At 35.5% G+C, this 22,283-nt stretch overlaps 1 protein-coding gene and 1 long non-coding RNA gene across 3 annotated transcripts in view; one reads left to right on the top strand and one right to left on the bottom strand.

Annotated features, from left to right (window-relative positions):
* Nucleotides 1-2,368: 2,368 nt before the first annotated feature.
* The window catches only part of LOC148127305 (uncharacterized), a 30,008-nt gene continuing 10,093 nt past the window's right edge, over nt 2,369-22,283 (bottom strand). Inside the window, exons 2-3 of the long non-coding RNA XR_015742196.1 lie at nt 20,297-20,419; nt 2,369-2,454 (exon numbers count right to left, since the gene is read on the bottom strand). This is a non-coding gene — a long non-coding RNA (uncharacterized LOC148127305). The remainder of the gene's footprint in view (nt 2,455-20,296; nt 20,420-22,283) is intronic.
* KIF27 (kinesin family member 27) lies at nt 2,406-21,558 on the top strand. Of its 2 annotated transcripts, none has more exons than XM_087926768.1 (14): nt 2,406-2,556; nt 2,797-2,997; nt 4,338-4,519; nt 6,710-6,843; nt 8,060-8,215; nt 8,606-8,811; nt 9,591-9,788; nt 10,473-10,580; nt 13,035-13,211; nt 14,921-15,136; nt 15,928-16,134; nt 16,641-16,839; nt 18,330-18,482; nt 20,342-21,558. In XM_087926768.1, the coding sequence occupies exons 2-14, from the start codon at nt 2,806-2,808 to the stop codon at nt 20,770-20,772; spliced, it is 2,559 nt and encodes an 852-aa protein (XP_087782894.1). In that variant the 5' UTR covers nt 2,406-2,556; nt 2,797-2,805; the 3' UTR covers nt 20,773-21,558. The 2 variants fall into 2 exon arrangements, with proteins under 2 accessions (XP_087782894.1, XP_087782893.1); XM_087926767.1 differs by having other exon boundaries at nt 18,330-18,488.

The raw sequence follows: 22,283 nt of genomic DNA, 5'->3' as shown, positions 1-22,283 counted from the left end.
AATCTCTGCAGGGATGATGTTCCAGAGGGAGGGAGCCACCATGGAAAAGGCCATTGTTCTGGGTCCCGCAAGATCTATCTCCTTAGGGCAGTGGTGGGATTCAAATAATTTAACAACCGGTTCTCTGCTTTAATGATTCCTTCCAACAACCAGTTCACCAAACTGCTCAGAAACTTAACAGCCGGTTCTCCCGATGTGGTGCGAACTGGCTGAATCCCATCCCTGCCTTAGGGGACAGGACCTGCAGCATTCCTTGCCTCCCCACTCTAGTGGGTTGGGTAATGTAACTGACAAGAGATGGTCCCTCAGATAACCTGGTCCCAAACCATTAAGGGCTTTAAAGACAACTAGCACCTTGAATTGCACCCAAAAGCAAACTGGCAACCAGTGTGGTTCCTGCAAGAGAGGTGATACATGTACACACCGAGGTCTGCACAAAACCATGCAGGCCGCTGAGTTTTGCACTAACTAGATCTTCCATTTCAGGCGCAGCCCCATGTAGAGCACGTTGCAATAGTTAAGACTGGAGGTAACTAAAGCATGAGTGACTGAATAGGAATTGTTGGTCCAGGAAAGGGCTTAACTAGTGTACAAGCCGCAGTTGTGCAAAGGCCCTCCTGGCCACCTGCTCTTCAAGCAGGAGTCATGAGTCCAGGAAAACCCCCAAGATTATGCACAGGGTCTGTCTGGGGCCGTGCCACCCCATGGTCTATACCAGTTTTAGAATGGGGTGTGTTAAACCTGCCAGATAGTCTGTGCATCAGATTCTAGTTTGCACAAAACAACATGAGCATTCTTTGAGTTTTACTGGTTGCGCTTGTGGCTTGCTGGTCAAAATGTCCAAGGCTGATTGGTACTATCTTTATCATTAGCATATAATACTACATCTAGCAAAGGTATGACTAAGGATGATAATACTGGCATGGCAAACTCTCAGGCATATATTTCATCAGGAACTCATATGTTCAACCAAAACTCCAGTGATGTTAATAAACGTAATGGATTCCCTGGAATGGTAGGGTTTAAATATTCATATGATACAATCTACATTTTATCTGGCTCCTGGGAACTCTATTACCAGTGTAACAATCTTACTTTAATCTGATACACACACCATGCATGACACTTGGCTTTTGCAGAGTAAAACCCAGCCTGAAAACCAATTCCCCCATTTTTTGGTTCAAACATCTGTTTTGTTACCTGACACATACAGGTAATTCTAGGCTTGTGTCCATTTGTTTAATGATCATTCAAAGTTATGGTGACCCTGAAAAAATAGATGTCCTCCAGGTTTGTTTCCTCATAACATCCCCACAATCATAGAAATCCCAGTTCTTGGGTACATGCAATTACTCACAATGAACTGCAGTTATATGTTCACCGTTTGTAACCTTCCCTGCTGGCTTCACAAGCCAAGTCAATGGGGAAGCTGGCAGAGAAGGTCACAAGTTGATCCTGCTTTTGTCCCATCTGCAGCACTCATTCCTGTTTGCACGTGACTTGCACCAGCCCATGCTAATCTTCCCCAGCTCACACATAGCCTACACCAACCCTTCCCTTGTTTCTCCTGTGGCACCCCCAAACTCTTTATCTGAGACCCCGCCCCCCCACCTCTCCCCCTGCATCTTGGAATTATGACAGCAAACAGGAATACTATTTGTCATAACAACTCTATTGATATAAACTAGATTTAATAAATAAGGTTTAGTTGTAGTTCCTCTTAATAGCCAAGTGGACTATAATTATGGAAAGTAATTAAATTAATTAAAAAGTTAATTGTTCTTTAGGTTATTTATTTACTTTTTTCCCATTTTTCCTTCTATTTGCCAGTTTCCAGATGGCAGATGTACTGTTCAATACCAAGCATTGTAGTGACACAAGAAAATAGACTTTAATTCTCCCCATTTCTGCTGCTACAAGGAAACATGTTTAGGAAGATTATTATGTAAGATGAAAGAGAAGTTTTCCATTAGTAACTTTCTGAACAACTGTTATTAATACTACACCATTCACAATTAGAATTCGATTTCCTTTCCAGTTATGATAATTCTCTTTTTAGCTATCCCACCTCAAATTGTACATGAAATATGAGGAATGTTTTTTAATGTAATATTACTCTTTGCAGGAATGATTTTAAGGAAACAATAGGGTACACATCATTCTTTCAAAAAGATCAAAATGAAAAAAGTGGCAAAGGCTTTTTAACTTCTTCATTGGTTTAAATTAAATACACTTAATTGTTTGAAACAATATGGGTTCATAATTTTTGCATATTATACTTGGATTATGTACAATAAAATATATACATTTAATACAATACAGTACTTACAACAGAATTACTGTATTTTCAGCAAATCTCACAATGCATTTCAATTTGTGGGCTTTTCATTTTATATGTTCTCTATTATCTAGCAGGCTCTTGCAACAGATGCAGAAGTCTTCAGTGAAAAAGAACTGGAAATAAAAATATTGCAAGATCAGATACAAAAGCTGATACAAGAAAATCGTGAATATCTGGAATCACTAAAGGAGGCACAGGATACAAATAGGTTACAGGTAATTTAGGTTTTCTGCAAGTTATTTAGGAAATATATATATATATAATTATATCTTATAGATAATAGCTTAATAATAATAATTACAAGAAAGTAATAAAAGAATATTAGAACCATAAATAGTTTGAGAACATTATAATTACGGTTATCAAGATTTATTCCTATGTAAGTTGAATCCAAATTTGGCTTTTAAATTCTGCAATTCTGTAGTTTAATAAATGCAATTTTGTTTCATTTCAAGAATGAAAAAATGGTAGAGCAACGACTTATAATTAACCAGCTAAATGACAAATTGGAGAAAATGGCAAAGACACCTGCCTCTAATGGTGCTTCTGGAGATGGACCAGCTGCGGTAATATCAGCTAAAAGACCCTATAGTGTTCCATTAACTAAAAGTTTGATGCAGATGAATAACATACCATTAAGATTGGATTCTCGAAAGGTATATATGAAAAAAAAATCTTTTTATTTATGTTTATTAATTGCAAATTATTAATCATAGTTGAAGGGAACTGTGGTAACATGAACTTCTGTAAATATAATGCATTGATTTCCTCCATTTCTTCTATTTATATCTGGTGATTTTGATATTCCCATATTTGTTCCATATTTATGGTATTCAGCTTTGTTCGGGTATTTTCCCATGTCATTATAGTTCTTTTAAAGTTGCAGCGACGTTTCGGCAGAATCTCATCTGCCATCATCAGGCTTGTGTATTGAGTTTGGCTAGCACCAAATTTAAAACAGAAACAGCTGCAAAGCCTGACACACAGACAAACCCAATACATATATATTCTATAGAAATAATTCTTGTTGTTATTGGCAAGAAGAAAGGTGCTGCAGCCTATGGCTACTCACTTGGAGATGCTTCAGGGCTCAGTATTTTCACCCCCTCTGTTTAACATCTCTATAAGTTACTGAGCAAGGTCATTTGTCAGTTGTTGATGGTTTCCAATTGTAATTTCAATCCTGGGTGCCCAAGTGACGTTGCCAGTGACTGAGGTCACAGCAAGACTGAGGGACTGTGGGTATTTAGGGCCCCAAATCCTAGAAATTTTCCATGTTTAATCCTGGATGGTCCAGAATCAGTGAGGTGGGTAGTAACGGACATTTTTGGCATTCTTATATAACAATAATGCTCCATGAGGTCAACAGGTTGCCATTTGGCTTCCAGGTGAAATTCAAGAGGCTGGTTTCCACCTATGCCTTTCATGGCATAGGACCTGGCTATCTGACTATGATAGAATCTGTCTATCCTATACAGTTGGACTGCGAACATCTTCCAGGTTCCAGTGATCAAATAGTTTCATCAAACAGGCCTTTGGACTTTTTACCTTTTCTGTTATCCCTGCTCTATGTAAAAGCATATCACTCGGAATTTCATATCCTGCCCCCACTTCATTTAAAAACTCTCAGGAAACACTGCTTTCCCCCAGTCCTGGATTAGATGGTTGGTAATTGTCTTATGGATTTTTACTTAGTTAGTCTGAAAGTTTTCTCTTCTGGATGTACGTTGCTTTTTGTTTTATAGTTCTTACTAATTTTAATCTTATACACAGTCTTTATGGAGATGGACACATTTCTGATTTGACAAATAAATAAAAATAGCAACTAATATAGTTCTGATTATAAGGACAAACAAAGATGTAAACAGAATAACTCATCCCAATCTGCTCCCCCAAAATGGGGATTTGATTCATATAAAGTTACATTATCCAGTGAGTAATTTTTAAACAGAACCTGGAATAAAAAATATGTAATTTTTTAAAACTTATTTAAAAGGTGCACACAAGCCCTCCGATGTATTCCTTAAGTAAAGTTATAGCTGGATTTCAGACCCGTAATCAGATCATGATGGAACACATAGAAGAACAAGATGAAGTCCTGCATTATTGCTTTTCTGATCACAGTGATGATGATGATGATGAAAACAGTGCCAAGGCTGGAAGGAAATTCAGATTTAGGTATGTTTTTGATCACATATGACCAATGTGATAATTAGAGCTTGTGGTATTTAATGTGTATATCTATTAGCTCATGCTATGAAAATATATTTAAATTTGAAAGAATAATTTTATAGAATACAGTAAGAAGCAGAACCGTCAACAATGTTTTCTGTAACTTCTGGTGGGGAACCCTCAAAGGGCCCTCTTCTGCTGATCAAATAAAAGGAGGTTAGTAGAGATGGTCCCTCAGTTTGTCAAGTTCGAAGCTGGTTACAGTTTTAAAGATAAACACTAGCACTTTAAATTTTGCTTAGTAGGCAACTAGCAACCCCAGCAGATCCTTCAGTACAGGATCTTTATGATTTCTGTCCCCTCTATCATTTAGTAGCCTAGATATGACATTATTACCCCAATAATTGCAATTTTTGGATATTTACAAAGGTAAGCCCCCCAAACTACCATGTTTCTCCAACCATGCGCCCCTCCCAATAGGAAGACCCAGCATGTTTTCTAGGCATAAAATGAAATTAAGGCCCCCGCCCCCGCCCCCAAATTTGGGCCTAGTTTAAAACATGCAAAATTGCGGGGGGAAGGCAGGGGGGTAACTTGCTATTAGTGCTCCGCGGGCAGCTACGCCTCACCATCAGCCGCTCCTAACAGCCAATCATGGTGGAGCACGGAGGGCTCCCTTACCCCTCCCTTACCTGGGTCAGCAGGCGGGCGGCATCCGCATGGATGTCTGGCAGCATTTCAGCTGCTTTTCAGACCTCCATAGCTTCCATGGTTCCCACCGGTGCTGGCGCCTCTCTTGCCAGCACCGTCTCCAACAACAGCATCTGAGTCGCTCCGGCTTTTCCCCCGTCCCCATAACAACAGGAAAAAAAACATTTTGAGGTACCTGGGAGCGCTGCATGTTGTGTTTTGGCTTAATCCCGAGCGGCTGGGTGGGCATGAGAAGAGCCGAGCGAGCGTCTCTGCTGCTGCTACCTTTGGTGCTCCAACCTCGGGCTCTGCAAGTTTGCAAAAGTCCCAGTGCGCAGCCCATTCCTGCATTCCAAGCGCCCAGGCTGAGCTGCAGCTGTCCCTCTCTCGCCAGCACCATCTCCAACAACAGCAGCAGCAGCGGCGGGAACCATGGAAGCGTTTCAGCTGCTTCTCAGATGGGGGAGCCACCTCCGTAACTTCCACGGTTCCCACTGCTGCTGCCGCTGTTATTGGAGACGGCGCTGGCAAGAGAGGGACAGCTGCAGCTCAGCCTGGGCGCTTGGAATGCAGGAACGGGCTGCGCACCGGGACTTTTGCAAACTTGCAGGGCCTGAGGCTTGAGCACCAAGGGTAGAAGCAGCAGAGACGCTCACTCGGCTCTTCTCATGCCCACCCAGCCGCTCGGGATTAAACCAAAACGCAGCGCGCGGCGCTCCCAGGTACCTCAAAATGTTTTTTTTCCTGTTGTTACGGGGACGGGGGAAAAACGGGAGCGACTCAGATGCTGTTGTTGGAGATGGTGCTGGTGCGCGGGGGGGGGGGGAGAGAAATTAATTCACCCCGAAAAGACGTCCTAGCCATTTTTCAGGGCTCAAAAAAAAAAAAAAAAAGGCCTGGCCTTATTTTGTGAGAAACACGGTACATTGCAGATTAGTTCCAGAATAGCTAAGTTGTATTTCTATAAAATGCAATATAAAACCGTGTCTTTGAATTCATCAATAAACAAGTTAACAAATGTGCCAAAAGAAAATAGTTATCACATTTTTATACTTGTAGCACTGTTTTGTTCATAAAACATTCTTTCACTATAAAAATACTTACAATGACAGGTAGTCCTCAACTTACGACCATGAACCCATACTGCTCACTTTCTGTTGCTAAGCAAGACAGTTAAGCGAGTTTTGCCCCATTTTACAAATTTTCTCATGACAGTTGTTAAATGAATAAATTAGTAACATGGTTGTTAAGCGAATCTGGCTTCCCCATTGACTTTGTCAGTTGCCAAGCATCTGAATTTTGATCTCACGATTATGGGGAAGTTACAATGATTGTAAGTGTGGAAAATAGTCATAAGTAACTTTTTTTTAGTGCCATTGTAACTTCGAAGGGTCACTAAATAAATGGTTGCAAGTCAAGGACTACCTGTAATACATTTGTCATCTCAAACTGTATTTGTATATATATATATTTTTTAAAAAAATGCTTGTTTTAATTTTTACTTAGACGTTCCTTGAACCGTACATGGACACGGAAGCAGGCTTCTTCTAGCTATATAACCGAAGGAAAAGATGTACAACAAAATGCCAGTTCAGAAATCGGAAATCTTTCATCAACAGAGGCTGTTACAGATAAAGAAGGTAAATTGATATACCATTATTACTGTGTCTTACGTAGTCCAAAGAATAAAATGGGAATGGGATTCTGGAAATATGGATTTGTATTCAAAGTAATGCATAATTAATTAATGAGGATGACATTTGTACAATAATACTTATATTAAATTTCATAGAATATACATATTTGCTCTTTTAATGTTTTAAATATTTATTAACTGAAATGCCTTTCAATGAAAATATTTTAAGCAAACAAGCTCTTTAAAAAACTAAGTGCATTCAAATATGTAATGAATAAGATAACATGTCAGTAAAACTTTAAAAAAATATTAAAATATATTTTATTACACAGAGACTTAAACATGTAGCATTTTAAGTTGTGATCAATACATATGGAAAATCATTATGAATGCCAGCAAATGAGAATTAACATATTACAGGTGACATTTTGATATTATACACATCTCCGTATTACTGCATGCTATTTTTGAACACTGTATTCACAAGTTTTAGTAAGTTTATCTGCATTGGCCAATGTACACACAATTAGTTTTCAAACTACACCTGTATATGAAATCCCCATTCATGCTGTATATGAAATCCCCATTCATATATTTGGTACATATACAGATGGTCCTTGACTTAAAACCACAATTGAGTCTAAAATTTCTGTTGTTAAGTGAGTGAGTTGTTAAGCGAATTTTGCCCCATTTAGGACCTTTCTTGCCACAATTGTTCAGTGAATCACTGCAATAGTTAAGTTAGTAACACAGTTGTTAAGCGGCTTCGTCATTGACTTGGCTTATGAGAAGGTTGCAGAAGGATGTGACCCCCCTCGGACATTGCAACCATCATAAATAGGAGTCAATTGCCAAACATCTAAATTATGATCCTGTGACCATGGGGATATTGGAACAATCATAAGTGTGAAAAATTGTTATAAGTCACTTTTTTCATTGCCATTATAACTTCAAATGGTCACTAAACAAACTGTTGTAAGTCGAGGACTCCCTGTAGTTACGTTCATATATAATCACTTCTTTTCATAAGCTTTCTGTACTTAACAATATTTACTTAAAATAAAACCTTTAAAAAAATTCTCTTCTACAGAAATACATTTCATTTTATAATACACACAGCCTAGTTTTGTTCTGTTAGTCCCAAAACTGCGTGTATCTAACATTTTAGGCCTCTCTGAGAATATATTGTGTATTCTTAAAACAGTATACTTTCTTTAAAGGTGTGGATATTGAACTTATCAAGAAAAGTCAGATAATAAATGTGCAAAAGTTAAAGAATTCAGAGCTAAAACTTATTGCTGCTAAGCAAAAAATGAACGAACTTACCCTTAATATCAGAATGAAAGAAGAACTCATTAAAGAATTGGTGAAAACAGGTAAATGTATTTTGTGACTTACAGTTTGAATATCAATATATAAAAGAAAAAACAAATTTTATAATGATTGCTCCACAGTAGAAAAACATTTTTTAAAGTCAGCCTAAAGTCAATGTACAGCATTTGTTAAGATTTAGTTTGTGAATTTTTATCTAAAAAGTTACATTAAATGATGCTGAGCCATTTATTTTAATTTTGTTGCCTATTCTACCTCCTGGGTTTTTAAAGAACAAAATATATTTACGAGGAGCCATCTTTAGTATCACTTGAACATGTTTTTGAATTCTTTTTTGTAATATGTTAAATGGTTTTAAAAAATGATAACAATAGCGGCTACAATGCCAAAAGTGACAAATGAGATATCCATTTTTAAAAATTATTATTTTTAAGGTAATGATGCTCGATCTGTAAGCCAGCAATATTCTTTGAAAATAACACAGCTGGAGCATGAAGCAGAGCAGGCTAAAACTGATTTAGCAGAAACACAAAAGCAATTGCAAGAACTGGAAAACAAGGAACTAAGGGACATTGCTGAAAAAGCCAGATTACAGAAAGAATTCAGAAAAAAGATGGATACAGCAAAACTGAAAGTTCAGGTATTTGTACTCGAGAAATTCATAAAAACCTGTGCATAATCTGTAAAAAGTACAAAATATCTCACCTAGTCTCTCAACTAGAGAATAGATACCTGATATTATAATTCATGAATCTTGCTAGGTTGGTGTGATATAGTAGAATAGATGTAATAGCCATGGCAACAAAGGGATTTAGAACATGAACTGGAGATCAGAAAACTACTTAATGGGAGGTGACTACAATGCTTTGTTCATTATCTGGCTCTCACCCAAATACAGTATGGATCTTTTCTCCAGAAATGTGGGTTTTTTTGCTCATTTGCCCTATGCTTTAATTCTTGTCCAAATAATTCTGTATATCATATGTAACCTATGTCAGGGTTCCAGCAATTGCCCTAATTAAATTATGAGTTGACAACATGGATATTAAGAAATATAAGCTATAAAAATTACTTAATTATGGAGCATTTCCAATAATAGATTTTGTTTTCAGAAAGTAATGTTCTCCACCTGTAAAAATCCTTGATATCTTAATGATGGACTCAATATTGTGCCAAGTACCAAGACATTAATATGATTTTTGTTTTATTTATATTTTGTGTCTTTCTCTTTATAAAAAAATAGATATAGTTCACTTTTGTGTTGAAAATGCCCAAAGCTAGTCATATATGCAATGAACTATAATTAAACAAGCAGCAAGTTCGTAAAATAGTCCAATTATAAAGCTAACCAAACAAAATAGTATTATATCAAGTAAGATAAGAGTAACTGATGAAATAAAATGTACTATGTGACTTTAGGTCATACAGAAAAAACAACAGGAAACTAAGAATCTAGCATCATTATCTACTCAGAATGAGAAACGTATATCAGAACTAGAACAGAATATTAATCACATGAAAAATCAACAAGCCCAATTACAGAAAAAATTGCGGGAAGAGAATGAAATAAAGAAAATACTGGAAACAGGAATTCAGCATGGTCAATTGAAAATCAAGGTAAAAGATTTTATTTCATATGTAAATTATTACTGTGTTTAATGATAGTCTCATTCCACTTGATTATAATACACAACTTTCACTTTTTCAGTGAATATTACATGTAGTTAATGTATAATTATATGTGTAGACAGTTCCACAAAACTATACATTAACTGCATGTCATTATTTACCAAAGAGGGGTTTCAGAAATTGTATATTACAGTCAAGTTCCCAAAAGGTTCCTAATTCAAATCATATTTCAATTTTGAATATACTTGAGACACCATGTATTTTATTTCAATTCCAGGCTTTCAGCAGTATTGTAAGTTGATATCAACTGTTGAGACTTGTAAAGATTACTTCTCTCTCTCTCTCTTTTTCTCCCTCCCTCCCTCCCTCCCTCCTCTGTGTGTGTGTGTGTGTGTGTGTGTGTGTGTATGTGTGCGCACACGCATGTGTACATTTGAGTCAGTTGTGTCTCCTGGTGACTAGATGGGCAAATCCCTTCAGTATTCTTGGCAATATTTTTTATAAGTGGTTTTCCATTAGACTGCCCCACCGAGCTGGGTTTGTATCTACAGCTCATGATTTCCTGGTTTTTAGCCTGGTGTCTTTAACTATTACACCAAATTGGGTATCAGATTATGTATAGAAAGTCTTAATCAATATACGTATATTTAATCATATATATTTTACTTACAGAAACTTCAACAAAAGACAGAACAGCAGGAGAAGATTCTAAAGCTAAAGGATGAAGAGATTGCTGCATTTAAAAAAAGAAACTCAACTGGGGCTCCTCAACAATTGCAGGCAATTGAAGTTTTGTGATGCTAGTCTGTTGAAATGCTTTTGATAGCCTTGCTCTACTCTATCCATAACATGGGACTATTAAATGCCTTGAGTGCTGCAACTATTTATTTAGTATTTAATTTCTTTGACTTATACCTGGCTTTTCCCCTCTAAGAAGTATTTTAGCTAAAATTTTAAAAAAACAGATAAAAGATAAAAGATTAACATTAGTAATGTAATAGAACGAGTTAACAATTAAAAGCTTGGCAAAATTTGGTATTGTTATGGCTGTTCTAAACTCTAAAGAGATTGTGGGTCTTTTAAATTGAAAGTGATACCCTGAATAAAAATGCTTCACTGATAAATCAAAGAAAATTATGAATTGGCGGGGGAGGGGAGCAAACAAGATCTTATTTTCACCAGTCATAAGAGGTTGTGTGAATCATTTATAATGCAATCAACCTTTCCTCATTTATAGGATTACAGATAAATTTGTTTTCCATTTTAGCCCCTGCTCTGTATGATTTCCTAGAACTCTGTTATCTTATGGGGAAATTTTTATTTTTAACTAAGAACGTAGAGTAGTTCAAAAGTTTATTATGATTAGTGATACTATAAATTGCCTTTTCAGTAGCATGTGATGGATTCTTTTTGGGAGATGGCACAGACCTCAAACAAAGAAGTAGTTTTGACTTAGTTTGTGAGGAAGATTTCTAATACAAAAATAGCATTTATTTTCTGACACAACTTAGAGTCTATCTTGTGTAATATCAGAGCTTAGTTAGTCTTGTCCTTAGTCACTCTGCCAGCTGTGGTGTACAGAAAAACTTTTCTCCTTGGCCTAAACACTCTTCAGCCTCCCAGATAACTAATCTTTTGGTTGCCAGCTAGTGTGTTCTAGGTTTTTCAGCCAGGCATTCTTTATAACTGGTCAGAGCTGCTACTAGCATTGAGGCATTTCAGTTCTGGGTGGGGAACAGAAGTTTGTTTCCAATACACCCGCCATACAGCTGTTCCTGCCTCTTCTGCTGATCTTCTGAAAAAGATGCTACCTACAGGTAATCCTCGACTTACGACCACAGTTCAGCCCAACATTTCCATTGCTAAGCAAGACAGCTGTTAAATGAGTTGTGCCCCATGTTATGATTTTTCTGCCACAGTCATTATGCCAATCCCTGCAGTTGTTAAGTGAATCTGGCTTCCCACATTAACTTTGCTTGTCAGAAGCTAGCTAGGAAGGTTACAAATGGTGATCACATGACCTTGGGACAGTGCAGCTGTCATAAATATATGCCAATTGTCAGATGCCTGAATTTTGATTATGTGATCAGGAGGATGATACAACAATCATAATTGTGAAAACCAGTCATTAATCATTTTTTTCAGCACTGTTCTAACTTCAAATGGTCACTAAATAAATAGTTGAATGGTTCTAAGTCAAGGACTATCTGCATTTGAACTTCCAGTTTCCCTCTGAATGCTGGCTCTGGTCCCTCAGCTGGAGGACAAGCTATGCAACTCCCCGTTCCCTCTCTTCAGCACACACCAATGCAACGTTGGCTCTTGTTCCTTTTCTGTTCCCCCCTCCCCCAATGTTAAATGATGGGCAGTCTATAAATTTTATAAATAAATAATCTCACATCCCCCATATTTTTGTGATTGTTGCGATTATATCATGGGTATATAAATTTGCTGAGGTAACTGTCAGCCATCCCTCAATAATCCCAACCCATTTGACAGCAAAACAAGTGCAAGTTAGCTGAAATAAGCAGGCATAATCATTTGATGTACAAAACTCAGAGGTGGGAGAAACTACACAGAGCCAAAGTATATTCTATTCTCCCAGTGCATCCCGATTCAGAAGACTTTTTGTTTTGTATGAAAAGTATAGTCATGATCCAGATAATTTCTCAATCAAAGAAAAAAAGGGAAAAAGGGAAGGAAGGGGTCTTGCAGGCTGCAGAAGGCTCTTCCACACAGCAATTTTAATTTATTTTCCTTAAAAGAGTGATAAAGCATGAAAAATTAAAAAAAAGCAGCATCAAGGACAACCCCCACTTCCCCAGTAAAATCTACATCTATAAGAGTAAATTATTTTAAAAGGCATAGAGTTTGGAAGTGTATGTGATGGGATTCTTAACGTGCATACTATTTTGCAAATCACAAGATGTATTGATTTATCTGTCATTCTTGATGTTATAACTTAAAAGGTTGTGGGGTTTTTTTAGTACATGGATGAATTACAGTTTTATGAGATATGCCATTTGACCTGACTAAATTAAATAGTCCTCTACATACCATTGAGTTGATTGTGACTTACTTTTGAGCTGATGTCCATAACATTACACTATAAATGCCAGTTGGAAATTTTAACCCATTGAAAAATAAGCACTGTTTAAGCTAGTTTTAATATTATAGTAATAAAATTAATATAATTGAGAAGCTAAATTTGTGTATCATTTCTGCTCAATGTAGAAATTAGAAGAGAAAAAGAAATGCTTAGATGAAGAACTAGAAAAGATTTTGCACCAACATCAAGAGTTAGCTGCTTTGGAAGAAGATTTAAAAAGAAGAGAAGCGATTATTTTAAAGAAGGAAACACTGATGCAGGAGAAAAGCCATTTGGAAATTAAAAAACTGAGATCCAGCCAGGTACTTTTTAATACTGTGGTATGCTAGGAATTGAAATTAGAAATTAGCACTCTGCACTTGCACTCAGCTTTCTGTGTCTTCGGTATAAAAATGTTTTAGCAATTTCAAATTAACTGATTTTGTAATGCAAAATATGGGGTACATCTACTACTGAACGTTTTATAATCATTTCTTTTGCTCTTTCTCCAATAGCCAATACATATCAAACCAACATAGAAAATATATTTTGTTACACTATATTCTGTTATCAAAATAGATGATATAGTTTTGGTGCAAGCAGGATTTGTGTCATTCTTAGATTGGCTTTGCATTTGCATGCCTACACTTTTTCTGTTGGGCAAAATAGCAAATTAACTTCTTGCTGTGCTATGATGCAAATGCAATTGCTATGAAAATGTTTTTGCAAGATGAATGCTGACATTTTAGGGTAGTTGCGGTCCCATTGACAGGAACTCTTAACTTGTTCTATCTCCTTAGTTCTACACTTTCCCCCTATAATGTTAAACTGTTAAGATATATGCTTTCCTTTCACTTATCTTTTAAATTGAGCAGAAACTCGGGAACAACATGGTAGATGCTCTTACCAGATGACCAGTTACCGTATTTCCCCATGTATAAGCACCCCCTTTGTATAAGCCACCCCCCCAATTTTTGGACTGTGAAGTTTTGAAAAAAATATTTTATTAGAGAAACAAGTTATGAAGAAAGAAAATTTACAAAGAAACAAAATTCAAGATTCATAATAAGTTTCTCTTCCTGCTTTCTCCATCTGATGATTGCCCTCCGATCTGGTGGAGGTCCAAATTCCCGCTCAGCTGCATGATTACCAAATTCTTTGGCAAACTTAATGACTTTTAACTTAAAGCTTGCAGTGTAGGCTTGTCTCTTGTCCATTTTAGAATTTCAAAATAACACAGTAATGAATACTGTGTACAATCTTGCAAGTCGCACGAAAAAAAACGACGGTGCTGCAACACTGTCTGTCCCGCGATCGCCGGCAGGTCGACTGGACGGTCGCTGCCAAGCCCGGGCGGCGTCCGTACGGGCGGCGACAGACGAAAAAGCTTCAGACAAAAGTCGTCCGCGACGTCTAGATCTACAATTTCGGTCATGACGTCGAAGGCGGTGCGGGCGACGCCTGCAATCTACGCATCAGAACGAGAGTACGGTAGGAACAAAGCATTCAGGCCGATGCCTAGCTATCGCGTACTCGCACTCGTAATCACTTACACTTTTTATCACTTACAATTTTTACAAAAAAGTATAGCATACTGCTAGAAAACCAGTTTATTCCTACTTTATTATTTTATGCATTTTTCACGTATAAAAAGTGTACCTGCTTTGTATATGCCACCCCCTACTTTTTGGGCTTGAAAATTTTGGAAAAAAGGGGTGGCTTATACATGGGGAAATACGGTAAACTGAAATCACAAAAGAAGCTAAAGAAGTTGTGGTGAAATTATTAGTCATGATTTAAGAGAAATAAAGTCTGGCCAAACACTATCTGCATCTAGCCTACATTATATTCATTGTACATACTAATAATTCAGCCATGGATGGATGAAGATATCCTATGTTTCTAAAGCGTTTCCAGTAGAATATATTATATGAAGATTTATGCCATATTAAACGGGATAGTCTTTAAAGTGCCACATCTATCTTTAAAATTATTTCTTTTAATTTTATAATCTTCATTTGTGATTTCATAGGCTCTCAATGAAGATAGTTTGAAATTATCTACCCGTCTAAGTATGTTAGATCAAGAACTTTGTGACAAAAATAAGCAGCTTCAAAGGAGTGCCACTGATGAACAAGGGAGGATTTTTGAAGAGGTTCAGGCTTTGCAAAAAGAAAGGGATCAGCTGTTGAAAAGAAGAAACAGTGTGGATGAGAAATTAAAGAATGGCAGAGTGTTATCAGCAGAAGTGAGTCATTATCTATTTGATAACTATTAGCTGCTGTTAATAGAAAAATCCAAATGCAATCAAATTAGTAGGTAAATTGTTAATATGTAGAGCTGGAAATTTTTTTTAAAAAAAGAATCAAAGTATTTTGTTAAAACCTTTCAGAAGAAATTGAACAATGAAAAGTACCTCCAGGAAAGATGCCCCCTTCTCTCATTTTCTGTATTTGTGTATTTTCTTCTCTGCTTCTAAAAAGCAGCAGCCCCTATCTGTTAAGGGATGTAGTTTTGTTAAATTAAGGAATGCAGTTTCATTAAACAAAGAGATAAGGGAAAGTTGTGAAAGATCATGTGATTATAGAGCCAAAAGGGACTAAAGAATTAAGGATATTGAGAAAGAGGAAAAAACCCTCACAATTTTTTACTTTCCTTTTCTGGATTATAACTTAAAAAAGAGAAATGTCTACCACTAAAAAAGTAGAAAAAATCACAAAAAGCCACAGAAGAAGGAGAATTGGGGAACAGTATTTTAAAATAGTGAAAAAAATAAATAAATAAGTAAAGATCTCTCATTTTGAAATATTTCTGTTTGCATACTTAATTCCATTATCGACAGAAGAGCCTTTTTCAAGCACAAAAGACAAAAAAATTGAGAATTGGCTCCTTTTCTATAGATGTTCATATACTGTTTCTGCTTTCCCTAAGAAGCATATTGATAGACTTCGGAAGAACAGGAATTATGTGATTAATTATTATTAATAGCCTTCAGATTTATTGTAATACATTTGACATTTCTGCTTTCTTTCTTCCTAGGAAGAGCATGCTTTATTCCAGCTTGAGGAAGGAATTGAAACCTTGGAAGCGGCCATTGCTTATAAAAACGAAAGCATACAAAACCATCAAAACTCAATCAGAGTATCATCACAGATCCTTACACAAAGTGAAGCCAGTGTGATGGGAAAGTTGGTATCATTGTCTGCTACTGAACTGCGCGCAATTCTTTTAAAGTATTTTAACAAGGTTTGTCAGAATAGTGTTCAGAATGAAGATTCTGCCTGTTCTTTTTATTGGTACAAAGTTGCCATCTGATATACTTACAATGAATACAGGAGTTGTGCAAAAATAAAATTTGTATGAAAATACATAACACAAAAACTGATGATTTGTTTTTGGATTCTTACACTAGACACGGAGAAGATTTTTTTGCAACATTTACATTCTATTATTATTTGGATTTTAATTATAACACATATTTAAAAAGTAGCCATTCTAACTGAGTGCATATACAGTATCATAAATCATTTTAAAATATTTTGTTTGTGGTAAATATTTGCTATGACTCTGACAGCAGTGAAACCTCTGGTGTTTTTATAAACATACATTTCACAGCCCATTGGAATTAAATGATTTTATTAACAATTCCTGTTGAAGCTTACAAATTAATTCTTTAAAAATTATCCTAAGCGACAATGCATTAAATTTATATTCAAACAGACTTGTTCAAAGAAAATACTACTTATTTTTAGGTTGTTCGACTCCGTGAGAGTGAACATAAATTGCAAGTGCAGTCTGAAGAATTAAGAATGAGGGCAATGGAACAAGAAACTATAACAAGAGAACTTGAATTGGCACTTGAACATCTCATGCTGCAATGTGACAGGCGCCTCACCCTTCAACAGAAAGAACACGAACAAAAGATTCAGTTGATATTACTTCACTGTAAAGGTATTGGATCTTGTGTCTCTTTACAGTAGGAAATAGATCTCATCCAACAAGACAAGACCTTTATTAGAACTACTCAAAGAGAATGAAAATTTGATAGGTCCTAACTGGTCTGGTGAATCTGAATTTTTCTGTATGTATCACAGAGCCTATATTTGCTCCTTACATTTGAAATATTGAAATTAATTTTAAATATATATGTACCATTTTCATATTTCCATGTAATGTGGGATCTTCATTAGAGTCAATATATAAGATTAAATATTTGAATATTAATGTAAAATAGAAAATCTTAAAAATGCTGTTACTGCCACAGCTTTCCCACAAATTACAATTGGAGCACCAGAGACAAAGAGTTATGAGACACTTACTATATTAGCTCTTGCTTTAAAATGTCAATTGTAATAAACTCAGGCAAACGTGCTTTAATTATACATATTATTTTAACATACTCCATACATAACTAGATGAAAAAAATTGAAGATTGACTTCTTTCTTTTTCTGTGAACAGAAATTCATTCATTGGATGTTAGAACTGATAAAAAGGGGAGATAATTGTTTCAAAGCTCCACTTCTCCCAGTCTCATGTCAGCTATTCAGTAGCAGGGTCAGAATTAAGACCACAGGAAGAAAGGGAAAATTTTTGAAGACCTCCTTTACCAGGGGAACAGGATCTTGGTATCTACAATTTATCGAGAACATACCAGTAGTCTTTGACTTATAACCACATTTGGGACCGGAATTTTGATGGCTAGGCAACGCTGTCATCATGTGATTGACCCAATTTTATAACTATTTTACTTCAGTCATTAAGTGAATCACATGTTTAAGTGAAGCATGCAGTTGTTAAGCAAATCTGGCTTCCCTCATTGAATTTTCTTGTTGGAATGCAGATGAGAAGATCACAAATTGTGACCCTAAGGCATTGTAACTGTTGTAAATGTAAGCCAGTTGTTAGGTGCTTAAATTCTGCTCAGTAACCATGGGGGAAATGCCATGGTCAACTTTGAGAACAGGTCGTAAGTCACTTTTTTAGCACTGTAGTAGTAACTTTGAACCATTATTAAATGAATGGTTTTAAATCAAGGACTATCTGTATCTTGGTACAATATCCTCAGGTTCATCTAGATGTGCCTTTTCCAACTTGATCTCATTATTGCTTAAAGAAGTAATTTTCAAACTTGTTACTGGCTGTCTGGCTGTCATTAAATTATTACTTTATGATAGGTGCAATTTTCTGCTTTTTTAAAACATTAATGACCACACTTTTTCTCACAAGTTCAATGAACTACTTTTTGTTAGGTGTTTAAATTATGTTTTGTTTTCTTATCTAGGGTTATTCATTTTTCTATGGCTTTAAAATCATAGGAGTTCTTTTAAATATTTAAATGTATTTTTCACAAAGTTGGAGACAAAATGCTAGCAAGATGCGCTTTGTTCATCATGTTGTAATAAAATGGAACATAGTAAAACAAATTTTTGCCTTTTTTTAGACCAAGAAGGTGAAAATATTGCAGAAACTATTAAAGCCTATGAAGTTAAACTTCAGCAGTTGGAACGAGATTTGTTTTTTTATAAGAAAACCAGCCGAGAGTTAAAGAAGAAATTAAAGGATGTTGGAGAAGCAACACATCACTCTAAACAAAGTAAATGTATGAATATTAGAGCTAAAATCCTAATATAGCTAAAATTTAGTAGTAACTCACATTAAGAGAAAAGTTCCTATAAAGGTCTCTCTATTATCTACCTATTATCTACTGATCCATCTATCTATCTAGTTTAATATTTATTTATTTATTTATTTATTTATTTGTATTTATTTATCTATTTATTTGATTTGTCAATCGCTTATACGATAATAGGTATAAGTATATACATAGTTACGAATACATGAAATGGGTACATATAAGAAAAATAAAAGAAACAATAGGACAGGGACGGTAGGCACGTTGGTGCGCTTATGCACGCCCCCTACAGACCTCTTAGGAAAGGGGTGAGGTCAATAGTAGACAGTTTAAGGTTAACGTTTTGGGGGTTTGGGGAAGAAACCACAGAGTCAGATAGAGCATTCCAGACATTGACCACTCTGTTGCTGAAGTCGTATTTCTTACAATCAAGTTTGGTACGGTTAACCTTGAGTTTGTATCTATTGTGTGCTCTTATGTTGTTATGGTTGAAGCTGAAGTATTTATTGACAGGTAAGTCATTGCAATGTATGATTTTATATACCATACTTAGATCAGACCAAAGACGGTGTAATTCAAGGTTTTCTAGGTCTAGAATTTCAAGTCTGGTGGCATAAGGTATTCTATAACGAGTAGAGGAGTGGAGAATTCTTCTTGTGAAATATTTCTCGACTTTCTCAACTGTGCTAATATCAGATATGTAATGTGGGTTCCAGACTGATGAGTTGTATTCGAGTATTGGTCTAGCAAATGTTTTGTATTCTCTAGTTAGTAGTGTGATATTACCAGGGAAAAAGCTACGTAAGATTAGGTTAACAACTCTTAATGCCTTTTTAGCTATGTAGTTACAGTGGGCTCTAGCACTTAGATCATTAGAGATGAGTATTCCAAGGTCCTTTACAGAGCTTGGATCAGCAACAAGGTCTTGACTATTCAGCTTGTATTTTATTTTCTGATTTTTTTTGCCAATATGTAAGACAGAGCATTTATTTGTTGAGATTTGAAGTTGCCATTTGTTTTGACCATTCCGATACATAGTCAAGATCTTTTTGAAGGGTTGCAGTATTGTCTGTGGCATTGAACAGCTTTACGTCATCAGCGAAGAGAACGCAGTTGCTCTTAATATGATCACAGAGGTCATTTATGTAAAGTATGAAGAGAGTTGGTCCTAGAACACTGCCTTGGGGGACACCACTATTGACAGGTACAGAATTTGATAGGACACTCCCAATTTTGACCATTTGTTGTCTGTTTGACAGGAATGCTTCTATCCACCTATCTCATTCTGAGTGGAATTGGATTGCAATGTTATATTTGTAGGTTACAGACTGTATGGATTTATTTTACATCTGTTTTATTTATAATAGTTTTTAAATATACTTTATACTTCATTTTAAGGCAGAAGTTAAATTTTAATTTCCAGATTACAAATCAAGATTTCAGATAAGGAATTTTTAATTTTTGCAAATGCAATCTCTGGCTTTGATTTTAAATTCCCACTAATAAGTGTGTTTTGGGAAGACATGGAGGTATTGGCAGCATCTGAAAATTGAATGTCGTCTGACTCTCTCTGACACACACACAAATGAACACATCCCATTTCCACTAATGAAAGCTTCAAGTTTAGAGTCTTTTCCATAAATGAAAAGGTAATGCAAGATCCAAATGCCAATGTTCTTTATTAACTTTTAATTGCACAATCAGGTCATTTTACAGTAAAAGGGAATAATAGTTGGATCAACTAAAATTTGTAACAGTAAAAAACTGTAAATTACCTTTAAGCATTTAAGTTAATTGTTGCTTTGAATATTTCATTTTAGGTTATGCTTCTAATGATGGGATGATAAATCAAGAAGAAACAAGTATTTCTTTAGAAGAACACGGACAGAGATCCCAAACTGTAGGGAAATTAAAAGAAATAAACTGTATTGTAGGCGATATAGGAACACCGCAGACTTCACCAGAAACACTTGAAGAGGAAGTTGCAGAACCAGTACTCTCTACCTATAATAATCGTGTGGAGCCCACAGGGAAAGTACAACATTTCACGAAATCTCATTCACAAGCCTTTACTCATTCACAGACAGGCAATCCAGTGACCCAATTTCAAGGAATAACTCCAGTAAAATTTTCCCGTAAAGAATTACGCCATATCCCTGTTTCTGAGGTTTTATCAAGACGAGCTACTATAAATTCTATTGCTGCAGATTCCATTGAAATGTCTAGAAAATCTCATGACCATACTATGTAATTCAGATGACAATTCAGAAAGTAATTTTGCAGTTTCTTATTTTTCCACACTATTTCAGGAAGTTACAATGTTTGTATAAATTATTGTTAGCAGTTATTCTTCACCTTGGTCTTTCATTTTGCTTGCTCATTTGGCACTGGCATGGTAGTATATAAAGGGGAACAATTTTCTCTTTAAATTTTTTTTAACTTATTTTTATTAATATGGATTTTTATTCTTTCAGTACTGTGCAGCGTTATACTGTTCTGCATAATACAGAGAACTGGTTCATACAATCCTAGTAGCATACTAATGAGAACAAAGAAAGCATAAATAACAAAGTACTCAATACCTTCCATGATTATGGAAAAAGCACCAAAGTGAAGAAAGGGCGAGCATTTTATTTTTAATTGATAATTTTTAAATAAATCAATTGCCCTGACACCCATATAGATATGGACAGCCTAAAATGAAGTAGAAACGTCCTTTAAAAAGCTATTTTTTCTAAGATATTATGTAGTTAACAAAAGGAAAAAATGAAAATCTCTCATTGCTAAAACTTACATTTAAAATAAATACACGCTTACATCTGAAATGCAAGCCTTATCCCTAACTTATTTGGCTATAAAAATCATATTTGAACTAGGCCTAGAACTGTTACAAGTATAATTTTGATGGATGCCATTTTTAAAGTAAATGTTTTTATTTCTATAATCAACATTAAATCTATTTCAGTGATTGTTTATACAGATGGGGATGAATTCAATCAATTGAATTTAAGTAATAAAAAATTATTTTGTCAGAGAATATCTGTATATACCAGTGTTTAATCCAAGATGAAGCTAAACCTACTAATTATAATAAACCCAGAGAAGCTTTCAAATCCTTTCAAGATATTTGGATCCTGAGCCACTGTTCTAGGAACAGAAGTTACTCTTATCCAATAAAAGCTCCTGCTGGCTGAAAGGGGCAAAGATAAATGTTGATTTCCTTTTACCTCTGGAGAGACTCGAATATACAAAATTTTCAGAAGTCTTTCTACAGAGAAATATATTTGTTTGTATATGGTACATTTGTATGGAAGTAGTTTCACAACCAGAAATATGGATTATCTCTGAAATGCAATTTTAGAAGCATTAAATACTATTTTAAAGTTGAAATCATCTGAAAAATGCAGTTGCTTGACATACTGGTTCAATTCAGAGCATGTGGGAATGGAGTTTTGGTAATGCTTGGAGACTCCTATCAGCAGTTTGGGAATTTTTATCTAGGCTATTATCCAAACTGAGCTTTCGCCTTCAGAAGCCAGAATTGTAAGCTAGACTTAAGAGGAACACCCTAAGATATTTCTTTGGATAAAAAGTTAAGAAATGATGGATGGTTCTGTGTTTTAACTATGAAACAAAGTAAAAATAAAAAATACAATGCATCAGCAAATACAGCAAAATCACTGTATTAGAATTGAGCCCTGAAATAACTAAATAGTGGGGATATTTTTTAGCTGTGTTTTTCTTATTTATTTTTATTGTTTT

This window comes from Pseudonaja textilis, chromosome 2 (assembly GCF_049901715.1).
Source record: "Pseudonaja textilis isolate UNSWEBS1 chromosome 2, rPseTex1.2, whole genome shotgun sequence".
NCBI lineage: Eukaryota > Metazoa > Chordata > Lepidosauria > Squamata > Elapidae > Pseudonaja > Pseudonaja textilis.
This window is presented reverse-complemented; position numbering and strand designations above follow the sequence as displayed.

What these genes read in the sequence shown, in the direction of transcription:
- KIF27 (XM_087926767.1), top strand. Translation starts at nt 2,806, where the DNA reads ATGGTAGAGCAACGACTTATAATTAACCAGCTAAATGACAAATTGGAG. An exon ending in GGCTGTTACAGATAAAGAAG is followed by an intron (nt 6,844 to 8,059) that starts GTAAATTGATAT and finishes CTTTCTTTAAAG; the next exon opens with GTGTGGATATTGAACTTATC. An exon ending in TTTTAAAGTATTTTAACAAG is followed by an intron (nt 16,135 to 16,640) that starts GTTTGTCAGAAT and finishes ACTTATTTTTAG; the next exon opens with GTTGTTCGACTCCGTGAGAG.